Raw genomic sequence first — 26,302 nt, forward strand, 5'->3', positions numbered from 1 at the left:
TCGCTTCCAAGCGCTTGTTTTCCTGCAGTGCCTGGAATGATAATCCCGTGTGCTGCCCAGTAGGAGCTGCTTTGGCTGCCGCAGCCGCGTCAACACGGAGAAGGGCTGGGAGAACAGAGGGAGGCATCTGGAAATGATTCTCCCAGCTCTGTCTGCTGAGCACCACTCCCTGCAAGGCTGTAGGAGCTGGTTTATCCACAGGCTGCGGAGCCGTCCTGCCTGCCCCAGCGACAGGGGAGCCGAGCCAGGCTACAGCCGTGCCCTCTGCCAGGGATGCCATGGTGGCATGCAGAAGGCAACTTGCTTTTGGAGGTGCAGCCCTTGAGCAAAGCTGGCCTGGGTGAGGCTGCAAACACTTGCCTCCCAAGTGGAACTGGGCACTTTGCTTTTCTCCCTGAAAAGCCTAAAACAACAGGCCAAAGAGCAGGTAGAGCCTTTCCTGGTTATCTCATAGGAAGATGCTGTAAGTACAGGAGTGGGAATGCCTACCTCTACAACTGCACCACTTAAGAGTGCATTATTTTGTCCAGAGGCAGGCAGGGTACTGAAGGCAGGCGCCCTCCTCTCAGCCTCCCAGTGAGCCTCAGAGCAAGCAGCAGAGGGGGGAGCTGGCACTTGCTCTGGGAAGATTTTTCTCTCTTGAACTCATTGCCGCTGTGATTAGAACGGCTCAGGAAATGGGGCTGGGAGGGTTCTCCTCCCTGCAGCAACGGAGTGGGAAATCTCAAATTTTGTCAGAAAAACAAGCCTTGCTTTTAGCCAAAGACCTTTTTGAACAGAGAAACGTCTCGTTTTTAAAGGCAAAGCGGCCTGGCTTTCAGCTTTGTGTCAGAAAGTGGAAAGGCTTCATGGAAAGCCCAGAGGTCTGTTTTTACTGGAAATGAGGTTTCTCACGTCAGCTGAGAGCTGAGCAGCCCCAGCCAAGCGGCGCAGCACGGCAGCCTTTGCTGGCGGAGGGACCAGCTAACCCGGCCCTGCTCAGCGCCTGCTGTGAGCTCCTTTTCCCCCAGTCCCAAAGCTGGCTGGGGGCCATGGGCAGGCTCTGTGTTGTGCTGCTTGGAGCTCTGCCTCTTCCCAGTTTTGCTGTTATTTCTACTTTGCAGTCTGGGGCGTGGGAGGCCTGGGTCATCTCTTCCCCTCACCTTTGCGAACTCTGGTCTTTTCTCTCCTGCCTTCACACTGTCTGTTGGTACCTGGGCAAGAGGGGAGACAGGGGGTGCGTGCAGGACGTGGCCAAGCTCCGGGCAGCCAGCAGAAGGAGGGCAAAGTTGTGGGAGCTCCTGGCACAGCCTCCCTGCTGAGCGGGAGCCGAGGCACTCGGTGACTCAGAGCTGGGTGTTCTCGCTGTGCTCGCAGCCTTGCCGGGCTCTGCTCCACTGCCCAGCCATGCTCCCTGCTCTGCCAAGCTCTGCCTTTAGCCAGGGCACTCTGGGACATGTAGTTCCCATTCTTGGGCAGCTCAGATTGGGGGTCTAGGTTTCTGAGAGCAGAGCTGCAGGTTCTTTGGCTTAAATTCCTGCTGGGGGATGAAACCTCGGTGTGTTACATGGGCCAGACCAGCCTGCTGGAAAGGAGTGTTGTCCGCCATAAGTCATGGGTTAGTCAAACAGTTAGTCTGGTCTCACCATAACAGTGTTTTTTAGGAGTCTACAGACAGCATCGGGGCTGTCAGCAGGGAAGACACAGCATTTTCTAGGCAAAATTAACAAAGTGCTTGGGTGAGTTGTAGGGAAAATGCTGCCAAGGCTTCGTGGGCCCAGATGGGTCCAGTAGCATTGAAGCCCTTCCCTGCACCGACTTGCATTATCCTGAGCCATTTGGGTTGCTTGAAGAGCACAAAGTATTCTGAGGCTGTGCAAAGTGTGTGTGTGTAGCCCTGGGGATGATCTCTCTGCTCCCCAGGCAGGCTGACTTCTTGTTCTCCAAACTTGTAGGAGGTTCTCCAGAGTTCAGACTTAATTGATGAGCAGCAGGTCCCAAAGAGGAAAAAGTTGAATCCTGAGTCAGAAAGAAATGTAGCATGACAGGAGTTCCCAGTGGCTGGAGCTGCTATGTCATTCTCTCCATGCCCACAAAGGTAGGCAGAAAATTCGATCTAGAAAAGCACCTAGAAAAGCCCAAGAACCTCCTGATCACTCCAGATGCCTCCTGATAGGCTCGTCTCACATTCTGCAGCAGCTGCTTGCACGAGGAAAGGTAGATGTGTCTCCTGAGCAGGTTTGTAACAGATCCTGGTCTGCTCTTCTTGCTGCCTGCTTGTTAGTCCAGGCTTGGGGCTTCTGCCCAGGCACTGGTAACCTCATTTGTGTTTGAATCATGGTATTGCTGCAGTTTGTGATGGAGAAGGGCTCTTAGGGCTGAGCAACAGAGCTTTGCCACAACTTTATTGCTTTATTTGTTTCACAGCATCTGTGGCTCTGATGATATGCAGGGGCTGAAGGGCAGCCCACCCACCCCACTCATTGCTGGCCCTGTTCAGACCTAAGCCCTCTGCCAGCTATGAAGTCCTCCTGGGTTCTCCCTGCTCCCTTTCCCCCTGGGTGGGACCACGCTGGGTTGTTCCTGTCACAGGGCTCAGCTCAGGGAGCCCATCCCATCCCCATGTGCTGCTTTCCTCTCCCCTCGCTGTGCTCCAGCCCCTGCAGTGGCTCCCAGCTGAGCAGCAGTGAAAGCCGGTTTGGCCGGACATGACCTTAACCTGGGCTTTATTTAGCGCCTTGATTTATAGAGGAGTTATTTTAAAAGCATGTTTCTCTTTTGGGAGGTGTGGTGGAGTGGTGGCAGTGAGCTGGAGTTCACAGGTCCTCCTGTGCTATTGACAAAGAAGCATTTGAGTTCCAAGACATCTTTTGCTTGGGGAGATGCTCTCTGGCTTGCTTGGAAAGCGCCCTGGCTAGTGTTTGTGCCAAGTGGCTGAAAAGGAATAAGTGTCCAGGACCTTTTCTGTGAAAGGGATGTGGCAACAGTGTTGGAGGCAGGGAAGCTAGAAATTTCCAGTCCCTGAAGGAGGCTGCTTTTCTGCAGGAGGCTCCTGTGCTGGGCTCTGCCAGCTCTTGGGGGCCACTGTGGGCTGGCTGAAGTGGAAGTGTCCTGGGGTAGGAGTTCTCTCCCCTTGGATCCTTGCTGGGTTAGCTTGCTCTCCTCCTCTCCAGGTGCTGTCCACTCATCCTGGGTCACGGAGGTTTCTCCTCATGCCTGCTGGAGGTTGCGTTGACTGCTTGAGCTAAGTGATGGAAACTCTGGAATAGGTTGCCCAGAGAGATTGCGGAGTCTCATTCTTTGGAGATACTCAAAAGCCAGCTGGAGTAACATGCTCTGGGGGACCCTAACATGCTCTAGGAAACCCTTCAGTGGTCTGGGGGACCCCTAATATGGTCTAGGGGACCCTGCTGGAGCAGAGAGGTTGGACTAGATGACCTCCAGTGGTGCCTTCCAACCTTACACATTCTACGATTCCGTGATGTGGTTTGTAGGCAGGACAGGCTCTGGACTTCAGGTTTGTCAGCCTCTGGACTGCAGGGCACTATGCCCTTCTCTTGTTTGCATGAGTTCCCTGTGCCTCCGAACCACGTCTTTTCCATGTGTGTGGCAGCAGGCCCTGCCTGCAGGCTGGATGTGTGAGGCTGCCCAGCTGTGCTCTGGCATTCAACAGCCTCTTACAGCCCCTGCTGAGGCCCTTTCCTCTGGCCCCTCTGCAATCTGAGAAGTTAATTAATACAAATAAGCAGTCCCATCCCTTGGATTGTGAGTTGGGTTAATGAATCCCTGATTAGAGGTGAATCTGCTGCTGTTGCAGGCTCCAAGCTCTGCCATGTTCCACCCTCTGTGTTTTCAAGGTGACTTCCGAGGCACTGCCATGTTGCACCCTCTACCCCAGCAGGACATAACTCTGGTGACCACCCTGGGTGGGTGGGAGCACTAAAAAGTGTCACCTCCACAATTGCCTGTTGCACATGGAGGCTGCATCCATCCTTGTTCTGCAGCTGCCCAGGGATGCTGGTGCTGCAATCACATGCAGCGTGGTGGGATGTGGGAATTTGCTCCCTATTCGGGGCTTTTGATGTGGAATTAGCAGAGACTGGGGCAAACATTTCTTTCTACCAAGTAGTAGGGGTTGAAGCCTTCTCTCTGTCCCTTGGAAGCCTGCACAGCTCTCATGGCTTCATGGTATAGTCTAGCCAGAGGGAGATAAAGCCTCTGTGCTATGGAGTGCCCTGTTAGCACTGCACTCTGCAATGGCTACAGGCTATGGTTATTCTGTATTTTACTAAAGGAAGGATAATGTACGACCTGGTTTATTTTAACCATATAAAAGATTTTTGATCCAGTGCCAGTGTTAATAATTGTTTTGTGAAGGCTTTGCTAAGGCAGCAGGAATGGTGTGAGAACCTTAGAGCGATGCACTGACTCATGTGCAAATATTTTGACTTCTTTGTTTTATTTGCAATAGTAAACTTAACAAATGTCTTTTGGGGAGGGATTGATATCTGAAAGAATTTTGCTCAAGCAGGACATGGGGACAGAGGATGGCACAGAACCAACCCCAGCTGGTTTTGGCTGGTACTTTGAAACCTGTGGGCTGTGGAGGGTCAGAGAGAGATTGTTGTCAAATGCTACCAGCAGCAATGCTACTGTGATAGTGCCCAAGCAGGCAGCTGGTGCTGGGTGGGAGAGCACCTGTGTGAAGGCCAGTTTTGTCTGACAAGGCCAAAGGCACTTGCTGGGACAGGTTGATGTCAACAGAGGTTATTATTTTTCTGAGTGGGAAGAAACTTGTCTAAAACAGCCTTCTCCTCCCATTTAGGATTGAGGTTAAATGCTCACCCTAGCACTCAGTGTTTGGAAGTGTGCATGTAGGGCTCCTGCTTTTGCAGTTAAGAATATTGGGTTAAGAATTCCAACTAAGGACAATCTGTGATTCTGTGAATATGAAAAATAGCTCCTTAACCTCTGTTCATCTGGTTGCATTGGCCTTGAGGAGTACTGCAGGAGGCAGCTGGTTTCTCAGAAAAGATGTGAACACTTTAGGAGCCTGCTGCCATCTAGCCTTGCTTGTTGCTGCCACCAAGAGAAACAGCAGAAGAGGTAAGGAAGCAGTGCCGTGCCACAGGCAGCGTGTGGTTTGCCTGTCACACGTGTTCTGCCAGCTCGGTGCAGGCAGGAATTGTGGAGGCATCTCCTGGGTGTCCCCACCTCTCCTGTGCAGTCCCACAGGCTGTCCTACAACAGAGCAGGGAGTTTATATTAAGCTTAAAACATCCAACCGTCTAAAGGAAGAACTTGGAGATTGCTGAGCTGTGAGAGGTGGGAAGGCTCGTGTGAGGAGCATCATCTCTGCTCGGGCTGCAGGTCGGTTCAGGCTTTCTCTGAGACTGTTGCATTTTCTCAGGCCAGTGGAGGTATCTGGAGTGATGAACCTGTGCTGCCGTGGAGTGGAAGAAGCAAAACAGTTTGTTTCCTCCTGATCTCCTCGCCCTACTGCTCCCCGGTGGTGGTGTAAGCTGTTGTGGCACTGCTTTGTTTAACTTTCTCTCCCCATCTTGCTGTGGGACTGAGGTATGTTTTCAGGCATGTCCATGCAGCTGTTCCTGTTCTGCAGGAGGCTGTAGGGCCAAGTGGCTGAAATGCTTTTCTTGTCTCTAGTGAAAGGAGGTGGATTTAGATCAGATGAAGACCTGGCCAGACACCTGAGTAAACTTTCATTTGGTTTTGTAGCAAAACTTACTCCCACTGGCTGTAAGTTAGCCCAAGGGATCCCCTCTGAAATAGAAAGGAAAGGAGGGATCCTGATCCTCTCTCCAGATATGTACAGCTTTATTTTTTTTATTGTTACTTTTTGGCAAGCCCTCTTGATTTACACCCATGCAATAACTCAGATTTTGGCCTCTGGCACTGGAATTGGTCCTGACACCGTGGGCAGGCTCTGGCTGGGAGGTTCTTCCAAATGAAGGTGTATTCAGGGAAGCCATTGCCTCTGATCCGTGAGCTGGAAATGGGCATCCCACGTATCGATGTGTGTGCTCAGGGACCACTGTTCAGGTGCAGTCTGTGAATCCTGTTGGGAGGCATCTCTCAGTGCAGAAAATTCCTGGCTCCTGGAGTGGAGCCTTTCATGAGAGGCAAACAGCTTTGGATAATGAGGAATCTCACTGGTGAGTGGCTTTCCTCGGGACCAAGCGCTCCGAACTCACCCTGTGCTGGGACTCCAGAGCGCGTCAGGCTCAGGAGCTTCAGCCCAACCTGTTGTCCCTGCAGCTCCGCTCAGCCCAGCGGGGAGCTGTAACTCTGGGATGTAACGTACCCAAGTGCCGGGCAGCATCTCCAGCCCCAGGTACCCAGGACTCGGGTCCTGCCGATGTGCCAACCCCATGACTGGCTCGCCCGCACGCGCTCACGTGCCGCAGTGTGGTCTAACAGCCGCCCCACCCCGCGCAGGCAGGAGAAGGACTTGCTGCGTAAGCAAAAGCTGGGAATTCTCGCTGCTGTGCACAGCACACTCTGCGAGCACTCCACTCCTGTTTTGGGAGAGCTTTCCAGTGTTTACCTGGAATCCCTGGTGCCAAGGGGAGCTGGAAAGGACAGCGCTTTGCTCCTTTGATCTCCGCTCCTCCTGCGTTTGGAGATGGCTGCTCTCCTGGGCGTAGGGCTCGTCGGGGCGCCGGCGCGGATCGTGCCGTGGTACCACTAACGCTTTGTCTCTCGGCAGGACTCGGAGTCGCTGGACGGCTGCATTCAGAGCACGTTATCAACACTCTACCCTCCGTTTGAGGCTACCGCAGCCACTGTTCTGTGCCAAGTTTTTGATGTGGTGGAGAAGACGTACCGTGGGGATGGACTGCGCTACCTCATAGACTTCCTGATTCCAGCCAAGCACATCCTGCAGTGCATTCAGCAGGATGCCTGTGTGAGTACATCATGCTCTCTAAGGCCTGTGGAGGCTCTCTTGGAGAGTTTTCTTTCTGCCTCTCGTATGTATAACGGCTGGCAGAAAGTATGTGCAGCAGCCTAGGTGGGAGGTGTGATGACCCACAGGGCAGGCAGACAGTTGGGAAACAGTTGAGAAATCGTTGTTGAAGCCTAACCCGTGCAGAGATCAGGTGTGGAGCTGTGCCCTCACCTTCCATAACCAGCAGCACTGAACAGAAGGTGTTAAGGGACTCACAGGAAGAGGTTTAGCAAAGCGCTTGCTGGATATGGCTGACTCAGGTGGCCTCTGACCCCGGCCGTTCCCTGGCCTTGTGGATGAAGCTGTCGGGCTCCCGCCACTGGCAGGAGGACGTGCGGGGCGAAATGCTGCCAGTCGGTGTTTTTCCCAGAACTCCAGCTCCCCTTTGATGGTTGCTGGAACGGTTGCAAGGCTCAGTAGCCCTGAGGAGTCACGTTACATTTACTGCCAGAACGAGTCCAAGATTAACGTGCGTTACTGTTGGGAGTCTAAAATGTTAGAAACGATGAGTCAAACGCCTCCATCACAAACTTGGCTCAAAGTCTGAAAGATGAAAAAAACCCCAAACAACCAGCCCCAACAACCTAAAACTTGGGTTCAGTGTAGCCCTCTTATCTCTGAATGTGGAGCGGGTATGTGGCCAGGCTGTCAATAGAAGTCCTCATGGTGGAGGGCAAGGGACTTCTAGGAGGAGCAAAAATATTAAATAGAAGCTGAAACAATCAGTTACTCATTTGTCTCAAGGAGGTGAAATGCTGTGGGGAAAGACCCATCACATAGGATGGATCCATGTAAAGCTGCGCATCTTGCAAGTAAGTGCTTTGGTGCAGTGTTTGTCCCACTGTGTTGTCAGCCAGCCTCCAGCTTGGTGCCAGCTGTGTGTTTGTGAGCCCAGGAGGATCCAAGGTTGTACATCAGGATTTTGGGGAGCTGCTCTCTGTCATGAACACTGGAATAGGAATTATTCCATCACTGTCTGTTGCTGCAGTTTTTAATTCGACGGTGCATCACGTTTTTCCCCTCTAAAGAAACAAAAGGCTTTTCGTTTGTGTGAACTACTCATTATGGCAAGACACTTCACAGCTTTCCCCAAAACATCTCGGCCTCGCCAAAGTAGCAATGTCCCCACTCCCTGAGATCCCGGCAGCTTCCAGCGGGGCCTTGGGCAGGTGAGGTGGTGGAGGGGTGAGGGAGGGAAAGCGGCAGGGAGCTGAACCCACAGTGCTGCTGTCCCAACAGGGAGGTGTTGGGGGCAGGAGGGGTGCGCTGGGCAGTGCTGGGGAAGGGACAGGGACACGGACAGGGACACGGACAGGGACAGGGACACGGACAGGGTGGGCCCCGCGCTGCCCTCGGGGCAGGACGGGCGGGACGCGGGCGTGGCAGGGGGGCGGGCCTTGTGCTGCCCTGCAGCCAATGGCAGGACAGCTGGGGCTGCGGCAGCCAATGGGAGCGCGGGGGTGCCTTGACGGGCAGGGCGGGCTCAGCCGAGCTGTTGAAGGGCTGTTGCAGCACGAGGCGGGAGAGGCGCGAGGGCGGCACGTGCTGGGGGCGGTGAGGCGGGAGAGGTGAGGGCGGTGGGCACTGGGAGGGTCCCTGAGCTGGGAGAGGTGAGGGCGGTGGGCACTGGGAGGGTCCCTGAGCTGGGAGAGGTGAGGGCGGTGGGCACTGGGAGGGTCCCTGAGCTGGGAGAGGTGAGGGCGGTGGGCACTGGGAGGGTCCCTCAGGTGGGAGAGGTGAGGGCGGTGGGCACTGGGAGGGTCCCTCAGGTGGGAGAGGGGAGGGCAGTGGGCACGGGACAAGCTCAGGGTGCTGGTGGCCCCCAGGCTGGCCTGGAGCGTGGGCTCGGGTGACATGGAGGCAAAGGGGGGCTGGTGGTGTCTGAGGTGTCCTGCGGGAGGGGGAAGCCAGGACGGTGGGTCTGTCCCACCCATGCAGCACAGTTCGGGGAGGTGGTGCAAGGGCACGAGCTGTGCTGGGAGGCCTGCCTGGCACTCCCTGGCCTGCCCAGTGGCCACAAAGTGTGGGGCTGGTGGGGCAGCCACCTGCAGTGAGGGCTGCCCAGGGCTCAGCATTAGGTATGGGAGGCTTTTGCTGAGGTGTGAAATGTCTGGGAGAATGAGCAGCAAGAGCCTTTCCTCCTTGCTTGTGACCCTTTCTGGCCTTGACTCATGGCTTTGTGCTTCCCAAGTGGCAATACAGGGAGATCAAGGGAAGCTCTAGGTGCCTTGTACTCTCTTTAAAGGTTGTCCCAGGTGATTCCATATTTTATTTAGAAGTGTGGTTGTTTGATATTTTTTTTTATTGATGAAATTTATTTCATTTGCTGTGGACTCTTTCCCAAACCTCCACTGTGTGCCCCTTCCTTTATTTGAAATCACAGAGGACTATTTCTTGCTACTCGTTTTTTAAAAGTTTTGCCTGCAATGCTTCCTCCTTAGTTTGTAGTTCCGCTGCTCCACTTGAGCTTTTCCTAAACACACTAAAGGGAAAAGACTTAATTCCTGTCTGAATGACTGCTGTAGGAAATCTTGAGAGCACTAGATCTTCTGTCAGCCTCTGCAGTGACAAAAGTGTAAGTGGCTTCATGAAGGTAGACGAGTTCATGGGCTTCAGCTGGGTGGGTTAAAATCAGCAGCCTGTATGTGATTCCTCAGGTGCTGGAAGGGGTATTCCAAGGGATCTGTCTCTGCTTAGCACAAAGTTAAAAACCAGGTTTTGCCCCTGGCCTTCCAATGCCATCCTGAGCTAAATGGTCTGTTCCACCCTAACCATCCCTGCAGCTCTGGGAGATTCCAGCTTCGTGCCATCTTAGTCGTTGGAGCCCAGCTCTGTCCTCAGAGGCAGCTTTATTCCTGGCTGCAGCTGCTGGGCGTAGAGGGTGTTCCTGGCACTCCTCTGATGAGCCTGCTTTGGCTCGGTAGTGTTTGGACATGAGAAAAGCAAATACTTGAGCCTCAAAATGAAATGTTGAAAGGACTGTAATAAGCCTCTTCATGTAATCTTCCCTTTGAAGGTGCGTTTTGGAGCAGGAGCAGCATGAGGATGCTCCGCTTCTGAAGTTCTAAAGCTCTGTAATGTTTAGGCTATTGAGGGACTTGCATTCCTGTTTGGATGTTACTCTGGCTCTTGCTGCAGTTTAGACTGTGGCTTTGTAGGGTTTTTCAGAAATGCCAGTGCATTCTGCATTTTGGTTTTGGTGATTCTATTGCTGAGTTTTTTTCTCCTTGTCAGTCAGTAGTCAAACAAGTTATCTAAGCAATGAGGTTGGGTTTTTGGATTTCTTAATGTATGAGTAGCCCCCAAAGAGGTTACTCTGCATCCAGATTTTAACAGAATGCCCGTGTCAGGTAGGTGCAGATGGAATTCAGCTTTATGTTAATGCTGCTGATGATTCTGTCTTTCACTTTTCAGTCCTACAGATTATTTATAATAGTTTGGGAGCTGATATTTTTGTCTGCCACTTGTTCCCCTGAAAGACCTTCAGTACAGATGGCCTTAATATACGTACTGGGAGATATTTCAATGGCAGAAGAGGGTTTGGTGTGGTGTAGGGTGCAGTTTCATAGTCCTGTATAGAAAACTGCGTATTTTTCTTCGTTTAAAAACTTATGTACAAAATTCTTGGCCTGGGCACTTCTGTGCTTTACTGGCTGAGGTTCTGTGTGAGTCAAGTAAATGGGAACTAAAGGAAGGTTCAGTTTTGTAGTGATACAGTGTGTAGGGCAGTTGCACTGAGTGAACAGAAATAAAACTGCCATAGCTGAAATGATATGGACTTGACTGTTTCAAAGAAATAGGACTGGCTGGTCTCCATCCTGGAATGTGGAAGAAGTTACCATGTGATGCCGAATGTTTGGTAACAGGGATTTTACTGAATCTGTTAAGTCAGGGCTAGTAACAAAATACAGAGAACAAGCTGAGTGTACAACAACATGCACTGAGCAAGGACTGAATTAACTGACCCATTAAAAACTGGGTAACGTTTTCATGTGGTTTGCTCCATGCCAGGTACCAGCCTTTTTCATAAGCCATCTCTCTGTAGAGAGATAAATTTCATTGTCTAATCTCTTGCATAAAGGATTTATTATGGAGTCATAATTACTGTGCCAAAGGGATCGAGGTTTATGCAAGTATTGCGAGATGGGTAACAAACTGGTGCAGGGGAGGGTGTTTGTACTGCAGGGAAAACTGAGTTGGAGGCAGGAGTCATGACACACTCATGGCTTCTCATCCGTGACCTTGGCATAAAAAAGTAAGAGTATGTATGTGACATGTTTGTGGTGAAACCAGCCTGGGAGCCACCAAACAATAACCTGGGAAGAGGAGGGTGAGAAATGCATTGCACAAGATGAGCTCTAGAACTTTGTGCTTAAAATTTTGTAGCGGTAGACTGGGAGGGCAGGCATGTGCCTCCACAGGCAGAACTTCTGTTGAGAAACGGGGATCATCAGCTTGAAGAGGAAAACTAACGGGTGACTGGGTTGGTGCAGGGGCATGGCAAGTGGGAACTTAGCTGTAAGAGATGCTTCTAGCACAGTTGGGTGGTGCTGGTGCCGTTACAGACGGTGTTTTGCAATGCTTTGCACAATGAACGAGTGGAACAAAGAAAGGTGTTTTTAAGAAAAAAAGGCATCATGGAGGAGACGCAGGCCCAGGAGATGATCGAGGTGGATGTGCTGAGGTGATGTGACACGGCTTAGTGAGTCTAAGCAATGGGAATGCATCCAGAAAATAAGCTCCAGGGTTGAGGAGGAGGAATTGTTGAATCTGAAGGATGATTTGGGCTTCCAAGACTCTGAGCAACTTTGCATTAGGTGCAGTAAGAATTAGAAACCTGGCTGGGCTGAAGGTAAAGCTTTTATGCCAGTACCTCTTGTTTCAAGGTGTGAGAGGATCCCGGAAGTTCCTTCCAGTTCTGTGGTTTCTCTGTGGCAAATTGAATCTAAACCCTTGTTGTACAGAGAAAGATGAAATTAATTGTGGAACTGATGGCTTATATCATGGCTTAATTTAAATCTTACCCAAACAGAATCAAGTTCAAAGCACTGAAATTATTTTTTGAAATTGTGATAAAACTGTAAATAATTGAGTCAAGTCAGTTCAGCCGTGAAACTTCAGTTCTTTTGCTTGATTGGGATTTGTCTGGGGACTGGCCTGTGGGAATGAGGAAGTTGCTTGTATGTTAAATGTAGTTCCTCACAGCTTGCTGATGGGACTTGCTGCCTTCTTTCTGTATGGCTCTGCTGTGCTTTCCTCATTTGCTGCCTCCTTTCTCCTGCTTTGTCTTTGCAGTGTCTCCTTCCAATTCCTGGAAGGTTGCAGCCTCCCAGTGTAACTTGTCCCCCCTGTCTTGCTTACGTGGTTTGTGTTGGTAGCTCTTCTTGTTTCTGCTTTTTAAAGAGAAGGCCTCGGTATGAAAAACTCCCCTACACCAATAACCAGAGACCCTAAATTCAACTGTTTTATTGATCTCTGATTGAAAAGCTTGAGCTGAGATGTGTTCCTGATGCTGAAAACACTCTCTCTTGTCTCCCTAGGCTCAGTACTGCGGGTTGCTGTTCCGCCACGCGGGCTGGCCCCTGTGTATCCACGAGAAGATTGTAATCCAGCTGGCTTCCATTGACTGGCGAGTCTTGGAGCCTGGTGACTTCTACCTGCAGGTGGTCCCCCATGAGAAGAAGTCTCCACGAATTGTATTGAAATGTTTGGCAAAAGACAAGCATAATGTAGAGGAAGTGGTGATTCCAGAAGTTTCATATACCTCTATTTTTACTCTGGAATGGCTGAGTACGTTCAATGGAGAGCGGATGGGTATAGCACTGGAAAATTGTTTACTAACCACTGATGATAAAATATTTCGTATCCCCTGGGATAAAGTGGTTAATCCGGAGTTTATAAACAAACCAAAAATAATTGAAAACAGTATCATCTCTCCAGAAATAACAGAGGAGCGTTCCATATTGTGCCTCCCCACTGAGCACAGTTCACCAGACCTGGGCTCTCGGTATCTGCAGGAACAACATACAAATCGAGACAACCTGGTCATTAACAGCACAGCTTCACAGTTAAGTGGGGCTCTTGTCAATGGTGTCTGTGCCAGTCCTGTGCCTCAAGAGAACTTGACGAGTGACCTTGAAGGGGAGTACGTTGAGCTGGCAGAAGTTTCACTGCCCAGGTTTGGGTCACAAACAGGCTCTTTAACCCAATCGCTGGCTTTAAATTATCTAACTCAGCCCAGAGCACGAGTGAATGAGCCTAAAGGCAAGCACAGGTTTCTTGTCATACAAGACAGCACCTACTCCAAGAACTTAATTCAGTCAGCACTTATGCAGAAGGAACACTGTCAAATGGACACTCTGAGCACTCCTAGAGAAGTTCTCAAAAATGTCATTCCGTTAGAAAGCAGCAAAATGATGGCACATGGAGAACTGTCTCCAGAAGGTCAGCTAATATCAGTTGGTCCTGGAAACATGGGGAATAATTTTCCTGTGTCTGAGTCTCGTGCTTGCAGCACAGAAGGCTCATCTGCAGAGCAGGAGCCGGGCAGTGAACACTCGCTGGATTGGCGCTATGCACTGTGCAGCTACAGCGACGCGTGTGCTGGGGATGGTGTCAGCTGCAAAGCACAAACACCTGGTGCTCCGGGAAACACAGAGGGAGAAAGTGATGGACCCAGCAGAAATGCTGCTGTTGAAACATCTGAGCAGAGCCCAGAAACAATTCTGAATGCTACTGCTGCTGAAGAGGGTCAAAGTGAACCAACAGAGGTGGACGCCGCTCCTGTGTCTGTCCCAGGGCCTTTGGGACCACACTGCACACTGAGGGAAGGTTCTGATGTCTCGTGCCAGAATGTCAGTGAAAGTGTTGTGCCAGTTCAGGCCACTGCATTGCCAGAGAGTTCAGATGTATGTGTGGGGAGAGCCTCTCCTTCAGAGAACATGGCAGATGTAGGTTCTTGCTGCAGCGATACAGAAGCAAATCTCAGTTCTCCATTAAATTCTCCAGAAAAGAAGCAAGGAGAAGTAGGTGAATTTGAGGTGGGAAGAAGGGATAGCCGAGAAGAAGTCAGAGAGATTAAAGAGGTTTTGACAGCAAATGAAAACCAAACTAGTCATAGTCACTGTTCTGCCAAAGCTTCTAGAGATGAACCTCTGTCAGATGGTGAAAAGCAAGAGCATAAGGAGGCTGAAGAATCCATACTGCTCCAAACTGCTCTGTCAGAGGGGGGTCAGATGACAGAACAATTAAATAACAGTGACTCTTTGGGCCCTGATCCACAAACAGAAGATTCAAGTCAATTCAAAACCCAGAGCTCTGGAGAGAAGTCTGAGGAACCACAAAGACTGGTGGAAAACCAGGGCCGTGAAAGTGAAGAGAGCTCTGTGCTGAACACAGAGTGTGTTGCAGTGCAGGACTCGCCGGGAAGGGAGGAGAACCAGGGAAGTTTTTCTTATGGGGAAAAGTCAAAGACTGTAGCCTCAAAAACACTGGAGTCCATTGAAGAGGAACTGGAGGTTGGACCACTGTCCTCAGGACCTGCTGAGGGACATACAGAGCCCAGTGCTCTGCAGTCCCACCCAGAGGCAGCTTCTGGGACATCATCTCCTAAAGGTACAATTATTGGATGTTTGTTTGATAACATGGGTTGATAGCAAAGTCCTCAAGGAGTACTGCTTGAGTACTACTTACCAAGCAGGATTTGATAAGTATGTCTGCTGGGAGGCTTTGGGGTAATAGCACAGGGAAGTGATTAAATTGTCATGTTTGTGGTGGGAAATTTAGCTTTCTCTTCACAGGTGGGTTTATTGTGGTACTTTGTTTAATAATTCTTTGCAAATTTACGAAGTTCCAGTGTAAGAGACTTTTAATTTCAGTTGACCTGATTGCTGGTGACCTCTGCCTGTTACATTCATGATGTGCACATTAAGGATGCACACAACAGCAATGTGTGAGGTGAGAATGTCTAACTGCACAAGTCTCATAGTTGAAAACTGGCTTTAGAAAGATGATTGTGGCAAGAGGAAGCAGCAGTGGATGCCTCAGTAAAATACTAGCTGTGTAATATGACCTGAAGATCAACTAATTTGTGTGCTGGTAACTGATTTAGGCAGCAAACTGAAGAGTTGAGGGATTCCCCCCTTCTTCCCCCCCTTCCCCTCCGGCGTGCTTTCTTCAGCTTGATTATGTTTCAAGTAAGAGCTGTTTAACTGGAGTGGGAGATCAGAGAGAAATTAAGCATCTAACTTCAGCTCAGACCGAATGTTCAAGCAGGTATTTTCCCAGATTTCCTGATGCCTGTGCTCCTTCAGAAGGAGTTGAGGGGGCAGTCCAGGTGCCTGCCTTTTGCACCAGACTGTACCAGGCAGTGTGTAACCACACGGACACGGTGTGGGCTTTGCCCGGCTCTGCTGAGTCTGGAAAGCTGCAGTGAGATATGCAGATCACCCGAGGAGCGAGTGTGTGGCGGGGGCGGGTGAAACGTGCCATTCCAGTTCCACAGCTCTCATTCCCTGAGACCCCTGGCTAGGAAAATCATCCAGCTTGAAATGGTGGATTGAGGACTCTTGACACGGTTGGTGGTACAGACCCACGCTGCTAGACCATGTCTGACCCTGTGGGCCAACAGATCCAGAGCTGGTTGTCCTGGGATGTGCTGCCAGTGTAATGCTTGCAGTGTTCCCAAATTGTGTGGCCAAGAGCCTCCCTCAGCGCTGCAGCACAGCTCCACTTGGCTGCACACACAACTGCTTTCTCAAGTGTCCAAAAGTCACGTTTTACCTGATGTCTTAGCAACCTCCTAATGGAGCTAGATTAGTGTCCATTGGTTAAAATAAAATTTCATTAACATCTGCACCAAAATAATCCCGTAGTTAGGCAGGCCCATGGTTGCCAGGCATTTCTGATACTTTTGGAGTGATGAGCATTTCTCTACTGTGAAATGGAGGGGTCAGCTCAAAAGTTGCTGTTTCTGAAGTGTACATCTCTGAGCATCTACCACCAGGACCAGAAAAAAAAGAGATCCCCTTCTGCCTATCTGAGGCTCTTGGGGGATGTATGCCAGGAAATAACCGTGCTGTGGGTATCCATTCCTGACCAAGCTGAACCTGGCTTGACTTCATGTTTGCTCAGGACTGAGCCTCGGAAAACCTAGTCTGTGTTGAGTGCTGGGTGGACACTTTGCTCATGATTCCAGTGGCTGCTTGTTCATTGTTCCCATCTCTTCTGTCTAAAATTAGCCAGGTCCAGCTCGTTAGGAGATAAGTGAGATGTTCTCACTGCTTCAGAGAGTGAGTCTTGGCTGGTGCTGAAGGTTTCAGCTATGTTGGACCCCTCTGGGGTGCATGTGGAGTTTGTTTTTAATGAAAGACAATATAAACGATTCTGGGGATTTGGCTGAAATAGGTGACATTCATGGCTCAAGTCTGTTGGTGTTAAACTTGGGCATTGCAGTTTAGAAAAAAACCTGCCCTGTTATCTCAGTGTTTTGTAAGGCAAAAGGAAACTTAAATCACCAGGAAAACCAACCAAACTAAAGAAACAAACTCTTTAAGGCAAAGGGGAGCTCAAATATCTGTTAATGCTGGGAGTGTGTTAAACACTGTAGCTGGCACTATAAAAAGCTTAATCTATTCAATTACCTTTGATTGCTTTGAGATCCAAACAAGCCATCCCCTTATCTAGCCCCATTAAACCCTCAGAGATATACTAATAAGATAATTCAGAGATAAAATTACAATGTGAAACAAATGTCCTACAAATGGACTTTTCTTTTCCAGCCAGTCAGTGTGTAGATGAGTTAAATTCTCTGTAACTGTGTCTTGTTGGGGTCATTTTGCTACTATGATTGGAAACTGTGGGTATCTTGCCTAAACTATAAATAACAACAAAGCTTAAACTGTACTGGGTCAATTCAGATCTGCAGTTCACACCTCGGCAGCAGTGGGCAGAGGCACAATTTGCTCTGTGTGAGGTGGAGGATCTTGCTTCTTACAGCAGATATTGTAGATTATGTCAAAGTACCCATGTAGAACTAGGGCATCCGAGTTTGCTGTGTCTGCTGTTTTCCTTGTCCCTTAACTCTCTCCCTTTCATTCCACTCCCAGTGGGCTTGTTTTCTGCACAAATATAGTCTTATGTAGAAAGACTTAGATATAAATAAAACGAAGTCTAACTGAGAGTCAAATGTGAACTGTTTTGAGTTGGTGGCTTTAAATTTACACTGGTTCCATTCACAGATAATGTGACTGCTGTTTTTTTTCCTAATGACTAACATCTAAGTGAAAGCGAATTTTGAAACTTTGCAGCTCTGGAAAGAATTCCTCTATTTCGTGGGTGGAAAGTATCTTGATATTCAAGAAACAGGCTGAAAAGCCACAGTGGGGCATATTCAGCAGCACCTGTTAGGGCGTTCCGTTCCTGCTCCCAGTTCCTGTGTGATGTTAGCACAGATGATTCTGGTGCCCGGGCAGTTTGCAGGAAAAATGCTAATGTCTCTTTGAAATGCACACAAGCAAATCCTCCTCTGCCACTTCCTTAACCTCGGGGAGAGGTGGAACCTGCAAACACGGCAAATTCAGCTGTCCCTGTTCTCAATTTGCTTTTAGATGTAATCCTCCGCCTTCTCCAATTTCCGCTTCAGTAAGTGCCTCCGCCCCAGCTTGCAAATAACAAACAGTGTGCTGAGGCCTCTTCCAAAGAGGTGGCGTCTGCACATCTGAGCTGGGCCCCAGCAGCTTAGGGAAGAGGTTCAGCTGGGCAAGATGGACACAGTTTGGAGGCTGCACAGCTCCAGTGAGGTTTCCCTAGGGCTGTCCCAGTACCAGGACTGTGCATGATGGGCTGAGCAAAATGCTTTTCTCTTCTAGCTTTTGGGAGCTGCTGCCTCATTCCGAAGAGATATCCAAGGCAGGGTTGTCATGTACATTTGTGGAATATACATGGATATATATGTGGAACATTGCTATCTATATTCCCTTTCTTGTCCTCTTTAAATGCCACCTTTTGGTCCTCTTTGCAGGCTTTTGTAATTTAATACAGATTCTTTTACTACAAGCTGCGTGGTTCTGCTTATTGCCAGGCCTTACAGCTCCTTGCTAAAGTGATTCTGTGTTCTCCTAGAAAATCTATCAGCCCATAATATGAAAGCTTTGGGCATGACTTATATGACTCTGTGATGCTCAAGAAACCTTGTCTGTGGGAGATCAGTGCCCCTCTAAAATGCTGTTTCAGGAAGATCTGCAGCGTTGTCTCAAGTGAGTGACCTCTTGCACCACTGGGAAGTGGAGGCTGAGGTAGCCCTAGGGACACAGTGGAGCTCTGGTGTGGCCCAGAACTGGGCAGAGCCCCGAGGCCATCCTAGCAGCTTAGTGGCCAAATGCAGCAGATGCCAAACTCAGTGCCAGGGATGCTCCTCAAGAGGGGTGTTACAAAGAGGAACAAGCAGCTGCTCCATCATGGCCTTGATGGGGCAGAGCCCTGAGCCCCTCCCAGTTCCCCCCACTGTGGGGTGGATGAGCCATGCTGCTCAGGGCACTTCTCTCACCCACTCTAGCAATTTTGAAAGCAGTTCAGGCTAAGCCTCAACCTGTAAATCTCCTTCACTGCTAAAACTTGTATTGAAAGCCACTTCAAGGACTGCTTTGTTCCTGGTCCTGCTCTTTAATGAAGTATTGGAATCTGTTAGTAAATAAACTGAGTCAAGTGGCAGCATTGTTGATGCAGCAGGAAGGTAGGATGGTTGAAGTCAATTTTAAGTAGCAATTAAAATGTCTGACTTCATAGCAAGCAAATAAATACTCCACTCTTATTTTCCTGAAGAAAGATTGATATTTGTGTTAGTAGATACTGAAGTATCAGTGCAGTATATATAGCCTTTTCTTTATTACAGCTTTCTGCAAAGACTGGGATAGCCAAGCTGGGTACTTAGGATGCTAAAGATGTATTATTGAAGGCACACTGTTGGCTTCTAATTCTTGTGGTGTTCAGAAATGGGGAATAATACTTCTTACACAGAGGGTAGATATTTTTTTCTTCTGTCCAGATAATTTTGCATGAAAATTAAAACGTGATAAAACCAGCCTTAGTTTCCATGTAGTAGCCAGAATATTTAATTTTAGAATTAACCTATTCTGAGAACTTGTACTTTAGAGCTGAGGTCTCAGACAAAGGAAGCATTCTCTGTAGTTCTCGAGCAGGAGCTGATTGGTGTAATCATCCTGTTCTTCAGTGCTTTAAAATAGGTTTCTGACTTTCACATTAACTGTTAATTAAAAAAGTCTGGACGAGCAGAACAAGGTCTCTTTGGCTAATTTCCAGCTGATTTGTCAGCCTCAGGTTGACTTCATATTTTCAGGAACTAATCTGAAAGTGGTGTTGGGGGAGTAATTGTGCTGTGATGGAGTTGCCCTCCCTGTCAGAAGCTGGTTTATCACTTCAGCAGGCTCAGGCTGCTGGAGCTCAGCCAGGGACTTGCACCGTGCCAGACTTCCAGGCTGTGAGCAGACATGTACTGCTTGATATGTTACCTTTAAAAATGGCTTTGACTACAGTAATCCTGATCTGAATCGAGCTTTTGTACTTCGCAAACTTCACAATAACTTGGTTTATTTTGTTAGAATTACAGCAGTATTGATGCTATAACCAGTTCTGGAACACGCCTGCGGCTGGCACGAGGACTGAAGGAGCTGCAGAGTGCTGGGGCTGGGGACACGTCCCTCCCCCATCTCAAACTTTCATGGGACCTTTTGGGTGGAACTCTGCTTGAGCTTCTGTTTGCTGCTTGTCTTACAGGGATGGTGTCAGAAGGGACAGAGCTGGGAAAAGAAGCAGCTGGCACAGATGTGTTGAAACCAGCGAGTAAAGTCAGTGCCCTGGAGGAAACTTCAACACCAATTACTCCCCCGACATCCCCAACTTCTGGAACTGCCTGGGGTGGTCACTTTGCACCTACCATAGTCAAGGATGTGAACCCAGAAGTGCTCAGGAGTGGAGTTGCCTACCTGCCTGGTGAGTAGCTGGGCCAGAATGCTGGGAAATGTGGCTTGTAGGAGGGTAAGGGAGATAAGCCTCCGTTTGCAGCGCTGGAGACGTGGTGCCAGTTCCATTTCTTTCACCCCAAACTTCTCCAGAAGCAACACTTCTTGAATCCTCTAAAGGTTCAGAATGGGCAGGACAGGAAGTGGAACTTCCCTCCCATGAAAGTAATGTTAATTTGCTCCCAGGAGTCTCAAAATGTTAACCAAGCACATATGAGTCAGAAATGCCAAATCTGTGGGCTCATACCAGGAGTTCAAAAAGAGAAGAGTGAGGGTGCACCTAATAATGGGCTGGTGGGCCTGACATCAGACCTGGTCAGAACAATAGGAACTTGATTCTTTTGGTAGATAATTAAAGGATAGGTGTGTAGAAGATGCTGTGTGACAGGGCTCTTGAAAACCAGTTTTATTCTTGGTAATTAGAAGTTTGGTTGATTAAATGTAGCTACCTGGATATAATAGATTTTTAGAAAACATTTGTTTTCATGACACACAGTGTTGAAAGGAATATCCCAGTGAAGTGTGGGTGAGCAGTGTGTGGGATGAACGATAGTGTAGCTAAATAGCAGATGACAAAAGTAGCTATCGAGGGAGGACTCCCCAGAATTGTTCTGCCAAGATCAAGTTGTAGGTCAAACGTTATTCAATGTTTGCATCTGTTACAGCAGCAAGTATCAAATGGCTGCAGATAAAACTTCTGCATGGGACAAATATTGACAGAGGGGTGAACAAAGCTGAGGCTGTTGGACAGAGCAGCCAGGATCACTTGGTGTGCAGGGCCCACACAAGACGTCTTTGTGTTTAACCAAACATGAAGTAAAGCAGAGGGAGTGAGATCTACCTCTCCAGTGAGAAGCAGCATTTGGCAGCATCTGTGTAAGGAGCCCCTGTGGGCTTTTGTCCTTCCATAGCCAGCGAGAGGGTTGTCCACTGTGGAGCAGGAAGATAATCTGCATTTGATCAGCTCAGGAGCCACGTGCAAGTTGGGCAGAGAGCAGAGAAGAGGTCAGGCAGACCTGTGCAAGGTGAAGGAGTTGGGAAGGAGAGCAGAAAGGCAGCACAGGGATCTCCCACTCGGTGCTAGGGCTGCAACACCAATTTTGACCTCAGATATGTAAAGGGAAGGGGATGACTAAACAGATTAAGAGAGTGATTTTTAGCTCTGTGTACTTGAGATGCCTCTCAAATAGTCATCTCTGCTGCTGTGGGCAATCCTCACACCTAAGGGAACACACTCACCACTCAGTTTAATGTTTTATGTTAGTCATTGGTAATGATACAATAATTACATCAGAAAGAGTAACTTTTATAATGAATAGTGAACAAGAGCTAATTAATAAACTAGTAGCTGATGGAGTTAGCCGAAACTTTCAGGATGGTTTCAATTCTGCATTCTGCTCTTGAATGATCTTGATTGTGCCACTGTTGGAGACCTAGCCCTGGTGGCTGTGGTTGCTTTTTTGACCTGGTCAGGCAATTCCCAGACTACTATATGGAAATTCAAGGTTTAGTCTAGTTCTGGTGAGGCCCATCCTCCCTGATGGACAAGAGATGTTTCTTCAGAGTTAAAAAGTTTTTACTGAGACTGGTTATTGAGCCATTTTTCCAGTAATTGAGTGCTTTGCTTTTTTAAATTTTATTTTGTGATGATCCCCTTATCTTATGAAACAAGGTATATTAATAAGCTTTTTCTAATTTCTTTCCATCTCTTTTGAGTATGCAGGGTCCAGGCCACAGTATTTCAGAATAATAAAAGTTCTCCTGAATCACAAAGATGAAGAAGGATTTTTGTTAGCAGGAGAAAGCCTGTGTCACTGTTTTGGTCCCTGGGAGGGAGAAGGCCCTGCTTTGAAATGGTGCCCATCTGTGTGTGTGGCCCTTACTCAAGTCACATCCTAGTGACAGACTGAGATCACTCCAGGGCAGTTTTCCATGCGTGGGTCTGTCCATCTGTGTCTGTTTTACCTGTCAGCTTTCATGCTTATCCCTGGGATGGGGAGAGAGGTGGTGCAGGACAGTATCTCCTGTGGTAGCAATATAGTTCAGGAGAGACAGAAAGACACAGCTTTCTCTAAGCCTCTGGTTTTCTCTCGTGCTTGGGATTTTCCCTCCTGACTCTTTCTCATACAATTTGTATGACAGGAAATGGCTCCTGTTCCTATGAATTACTTTTCACACAATAGACATGTTGTCCCTGCTGGTCTCCAAATCACTTACCTTGCCCCTGACCCGTGTGAGTGCTGTCACTTGAGCAGCCTCACTCCAGAGACACTGCCTACTTTTGAGTGGCAGAGGCAGCTCTGGGTCTCCAAAGTGGCCCACCTGCTCTTCACCTCTGCATCTGGAGAGGAGGCTGGATGTAATTCCAGAACCAGCACTGGTATGTCCTTCTCCTCCTGTGATGAGCTGTGTCTCTGGGCTTTTGTAAAATGGGGGCCAGAGAGGCATTGTGCTTCCTGGCTGACTGAAGCAGAGGAGTTTCTCTTTCCCCAGCATATCACAGCTCAGCTGTGTTGCCCATACTGTGCCTTATCTATTCTCTGAGCAAGCTCTGAAACTAATGACAGCCTGGCACTGAGTGTGCCCTTGCCAGAGCTGTAGGCAGGCAGGGGTGTGCTCCTGGGCTGGCCGCTCTGCCACCTCCGAGGAGGAGCTCTGGGCTCCGGCTCCAGGGCCTTGCTCCCAGGAGGAGAAGTCTGGTTACGTGCTGGGCTCAGCCTGTGTGCCCACTCTCGTTATGTAGTGCGTGTTCTCTTATCTGACAGCAATGGGAAGGTGAGATTCTTTTATCTTGAGTTCATGAGGTTCTTGCTTTTCTCACAAAATTGGGTTATTGTTAGCCAACTTCAGCCATATTGATGAAGAGTGTGTGCTTGGGTAGAAGAGAGCAGTCCAAATTTAACAAGACCATGAGACAAAGACAAGCAGAGCTCAGCTACTTCGCTCTGGGGCAGCAGTTGGGTACTTTGGAAGTGTGTTTATAGCCTCCTGCCATCTGCAACATATACTGTATTGAGTTCTGTGGAGGGTTGCCAGGAAGGTGATGGGGTGCTGGTAGGAGGATATGAGGCATACACAACTGCAGCCAGGCTCTCTTGAATTCCTTGTGTGACTTTCCCTTACAGGTACGAGAGATAAATCGGGGCGTGCAGTGGCCATAATAACGACGAGGAACACGGCCTGGCTGAACCCCCACTGCAACACCACTGAGCTTGTGCGCCTGCTCCTGTACCTGCACAGCATCCCCAGGTGTGTGACCCTGGGGGGGCACAGCTGCTGCCCTCCCTGCTTTGCCTTTTGGGAGGTGGGAATTGGAGCAGCCGGTGGAAGGGGTTGACTTGAGATTAGCTTGATTGGTTAGACCATGGTGCTAATAACAGCAAGGTTGTGGGTTTGATCCCTTTATGGGCCATTCCCTTAAGAGCTGGGCTCGATGATCCCTGTGTATCCCTTCCAACTCAGAATATTCTGTGATTCTGTGACTTTATTGTCTTAGGAACCTGGTCCAGACAGTCCCAGAACAGGTGGGGATCTCCTGCTAGGGTGAACAGGCTTGTGTTCAGCAAGCACTCTGCCTATTCTGTATGTGCCTTATGCACATGGTGTCATAGAACTGGTTATGTACTGAATGTTTTCATGTGTTGCTATGAATCCAAGCCATTCTTGCTATCCTTCATTAGCTCAGAAGATGGGATTTGGGAGCTATGATGGGGCAGTCATGCAGCAGCTCCGTGGTAGTGTTGTGACATGATATTTTAGGGCCAGGCCTCCAAGCTGAGAAGGAGGGAGGATCTGCAAGGGTTGAGAAAATCTGCCTTGATGTCTGTCTGAAAATTTATTTTGGAGTCTGCAGGCTGGAGTTGGCTGCAGCTGCTCTTCCTCTTACTATGACAGACTCTTCCTCCACTGCTCATCACTTTGTTTCCCTTTTAGATGATTAAATAGTAAGAGGTAAAGCTAACTCTCTGATTTTTTTTGAAGGCTTTAAACCATTGGTAAAGGGAGCAGGCTTAACCCACAAGAAAGCTTCTGCTACTCATGCTTTTGTTTCTTATGCTTCTCCCTTCAAATCTGATTCTGGGCAAGACAGGCTTTGGGTCAGTTCCAGACTGGCTGCTCTTGTGAAGCAGTGAGGCTAAAACAAAGCTTGTCCCTGAACACAATTAGGAAGGACTGGTTTTCCTGTGTGGGTTATCCAGAGCGGGTATCGACACCTTTGCTATCAGTGACATGTATTCTAGGAATTGGAGAAATGGGAAGTTGGGTGGAAATCACAGAATCTCGTAGCAGAGGTAAGAACTGAGCAATCCAGTGGTGGTTTCCATATATATATTGGTTAGGAGAAGGTGGCCAGTTAGTTCCCTGTCCTCACAAAGCCATAATGTTGTGGTTTTTTTCACCCTGCCATGACAATGTGTTCTGTTTCCATAATCTTGTTGATTTTCATTGGTGACAAAGGTGACCTTTTTATGTTTGTCCTTGCAGACCAGAGTGTCAGGCTTTGGGTCTAACTGTTCTCGTGGATGCTCGTCGCTGTTCCCCGGTTCCTGCTCTCTTCAAGGCGTTCAGCATATTGCAGGTGAGCCTTGAGCTTGGGCAGAGCAACACTGGCTGGCTTGTGTGCTTGGATGGGACATCTCCATCTGCTGCTTTTGTCTCCATCTGGCACCTGGCTTCCAGTTGGCTTTGGGAGGTGGAGTTACGTGCCCAGCCCTGCTTTAGGAGGATGACCTGGCCTTACCAGGCTGCAGACAAAGCGAAAAAACCCAAGCAAGTCTGAGTTAGGGGAGAACATCTCTCCCCATCCCTGAAAATTTGCTTTCATCTCGGTGCTGAGAAGAGCCTGTACCCAAGTCTAAATGCTGTGAGGAATTATCCTGCTTGGAGATGTCCCCTGCACTGAGGGGCTGTGTGAGATGTGCAGGGATTTTTGCCCATCACGGAGAAGGGAGGAAGAGAGGGCTCTGCCTGCTGCCTTGGGAAGGGAAGGACACTGCTTGCCATGCCAGGTGGAAAAGCACATGCAGCTGTTGATGTAGCTGTCGGTGATTGATTGGAATCGGACGTGCTGTAACTCTATATTGCTTCAGGTCAAAGGCTTTCATATCAGTCACTTGGAAAGGCAGTGGGTTGTGTTGCCCCCGCTCCCAGATAGAAACTGTCTGCTCTGTTGGAAAGCCAGGGAGCTGCTGGGTTGTAGTGATGACTAATCTTGTTTAAGCAGGTGTTCCTCTTAAATCAGAGCTTAGGTCTCTTAGGACTCAAACTCTGCAAACTGGAACGGGGCAATGTTGTAATGAAGCTGATGTCTGTGGTTTATGTGCTTCAGTGCCACATCTGAGAGTTGGGTCTGAGTCAGAGGTCTGTCCTTCTGCTTCCTGGGCTGGGTGGAGCTGTGAGCTCTATCAGCGTCCTCATTCTCTGTGGTGAAGGAGTAATCTGGTGCCCTGCTCAGTTCTGCAGAGGTAACAAACAAGTATGTTCTCTTTTATGCTGTGCCCACATGGCAGTGGGCTTGCTAAAGCTTTTCAGGGTTTCATTGCCCATGTAAATTCCATGGTGGTCTTAGTGGGATGATTTGGAAATCAGCAACGTATTCTGGCTGTCCCCACTCTCATAGAAGCATGGTAATAATGCCATTTTAACCTGAAGTTTCCTCCCTAAAATGAGGGAGGGGGGAAGCTTTTTGCAGTGCCTCTGAAATATCCTGCTGTGATGGCTGTTTGGCTCTGAGCACCTCCTTATCTGGGTGGTGCAACAGTTAGTTAACAGAGATTAATGTGCTGCAAGACAGATTGCTGGACCTCAGTGTGTGCTTCAGGTAACAGTGACTGACAGAGGCTGATTACTCTGCTTATGGTTTTTTGAATCTTATGCTGACTCTTCTGAAGACTCCTTAAAGGAGACCCCTTTGGGGAACTTATTATCTGATTATGGCAAGGAGTAATCCCTGGCTCCTCTGAGCCTTTTGGAGATCTTCAGCATTTGCTCCGTGATCCCATGGCAATATTCTCCTCTGCTCTGAAACAAGGATAGAGTAATACAGAAAACTGAGTGTAACTGCAGTGAGGCAGGCTAAGTGTTCCAGAGTGCAGCAGGGTTTGCTGGCCAGTGGCTGCAGAACCACAGACTGTATGTTATGCTTCTAAGGTCACAGAGCAGGTCATCTCCTTGAGGTCCTTTCTGAAATCCCTGACACATCTCAGTGTCTCTTACCTGTGGCACACTGTCTGGAGCTCATTGTCCTGCACTCCACTGAAACAGGATTTTACTTACATGGTTTTTGTGGAGCCTGTTTGATAATGTGGTAGAATCTGTT

At 48.9% G+C, this 26,302-nt stretch overlaps 1 protein-coding gene across 4 annotated transcripts in view; it reads left to right on the forward strand.

Moving 5' to 3' along the window:
- PLEKHG4 (pleckstrin homology and RhoGEF domain containing G4) overlaps nt 1–26,302 on the forward strand; it is an 83,347-nt gene that overhangs the window by 7,231 nt on the left and 49,814 nt on the right. For all 4 annotated transcript variants that reach the window (XM_017824182.1, XM_017824183.1, XM_017824185.1 and 1 more), the window contains exons 2-6: nt 6,707–6,904; nt 12,487–14,560; nt 19,739–19,954; nt 23,109–23,232; nt 24,469–24,562. In XM_017824182.1, the coding sequence (XP_017679671.1) occupies nt 6,707–6,904; nt 12,487–14,560; nt 19,739–19,954; nt 23,109–23,232; nt 24,469–24,562 (2,706 nt within the window). The remainder of the gene's footprint in view (nt 1–6,706; nt 6,905–12,486; nt 14,561–19,738; nt 19,955–23,108; nt 23,233–24,468; nt 24,563–26,302) is intronic.

This window comes from Lepidothrix coronata, unplaced genomic scaffold, assembly GCF_001604755.1.
Source record: "Lepidothrix coronata isolate B3197 unplaced genomic scaffold, Lepidothrix_coronata-1.0 Scaffold110, whole genome shotgun sequence".
Taxonomy (NCBI): domain Eukaryota; kingdom Metazoa; phylum Chordata; class Aves; order Passeriformes; family Pipridae; genus Lepidothrix; species Lepidothrix coronata.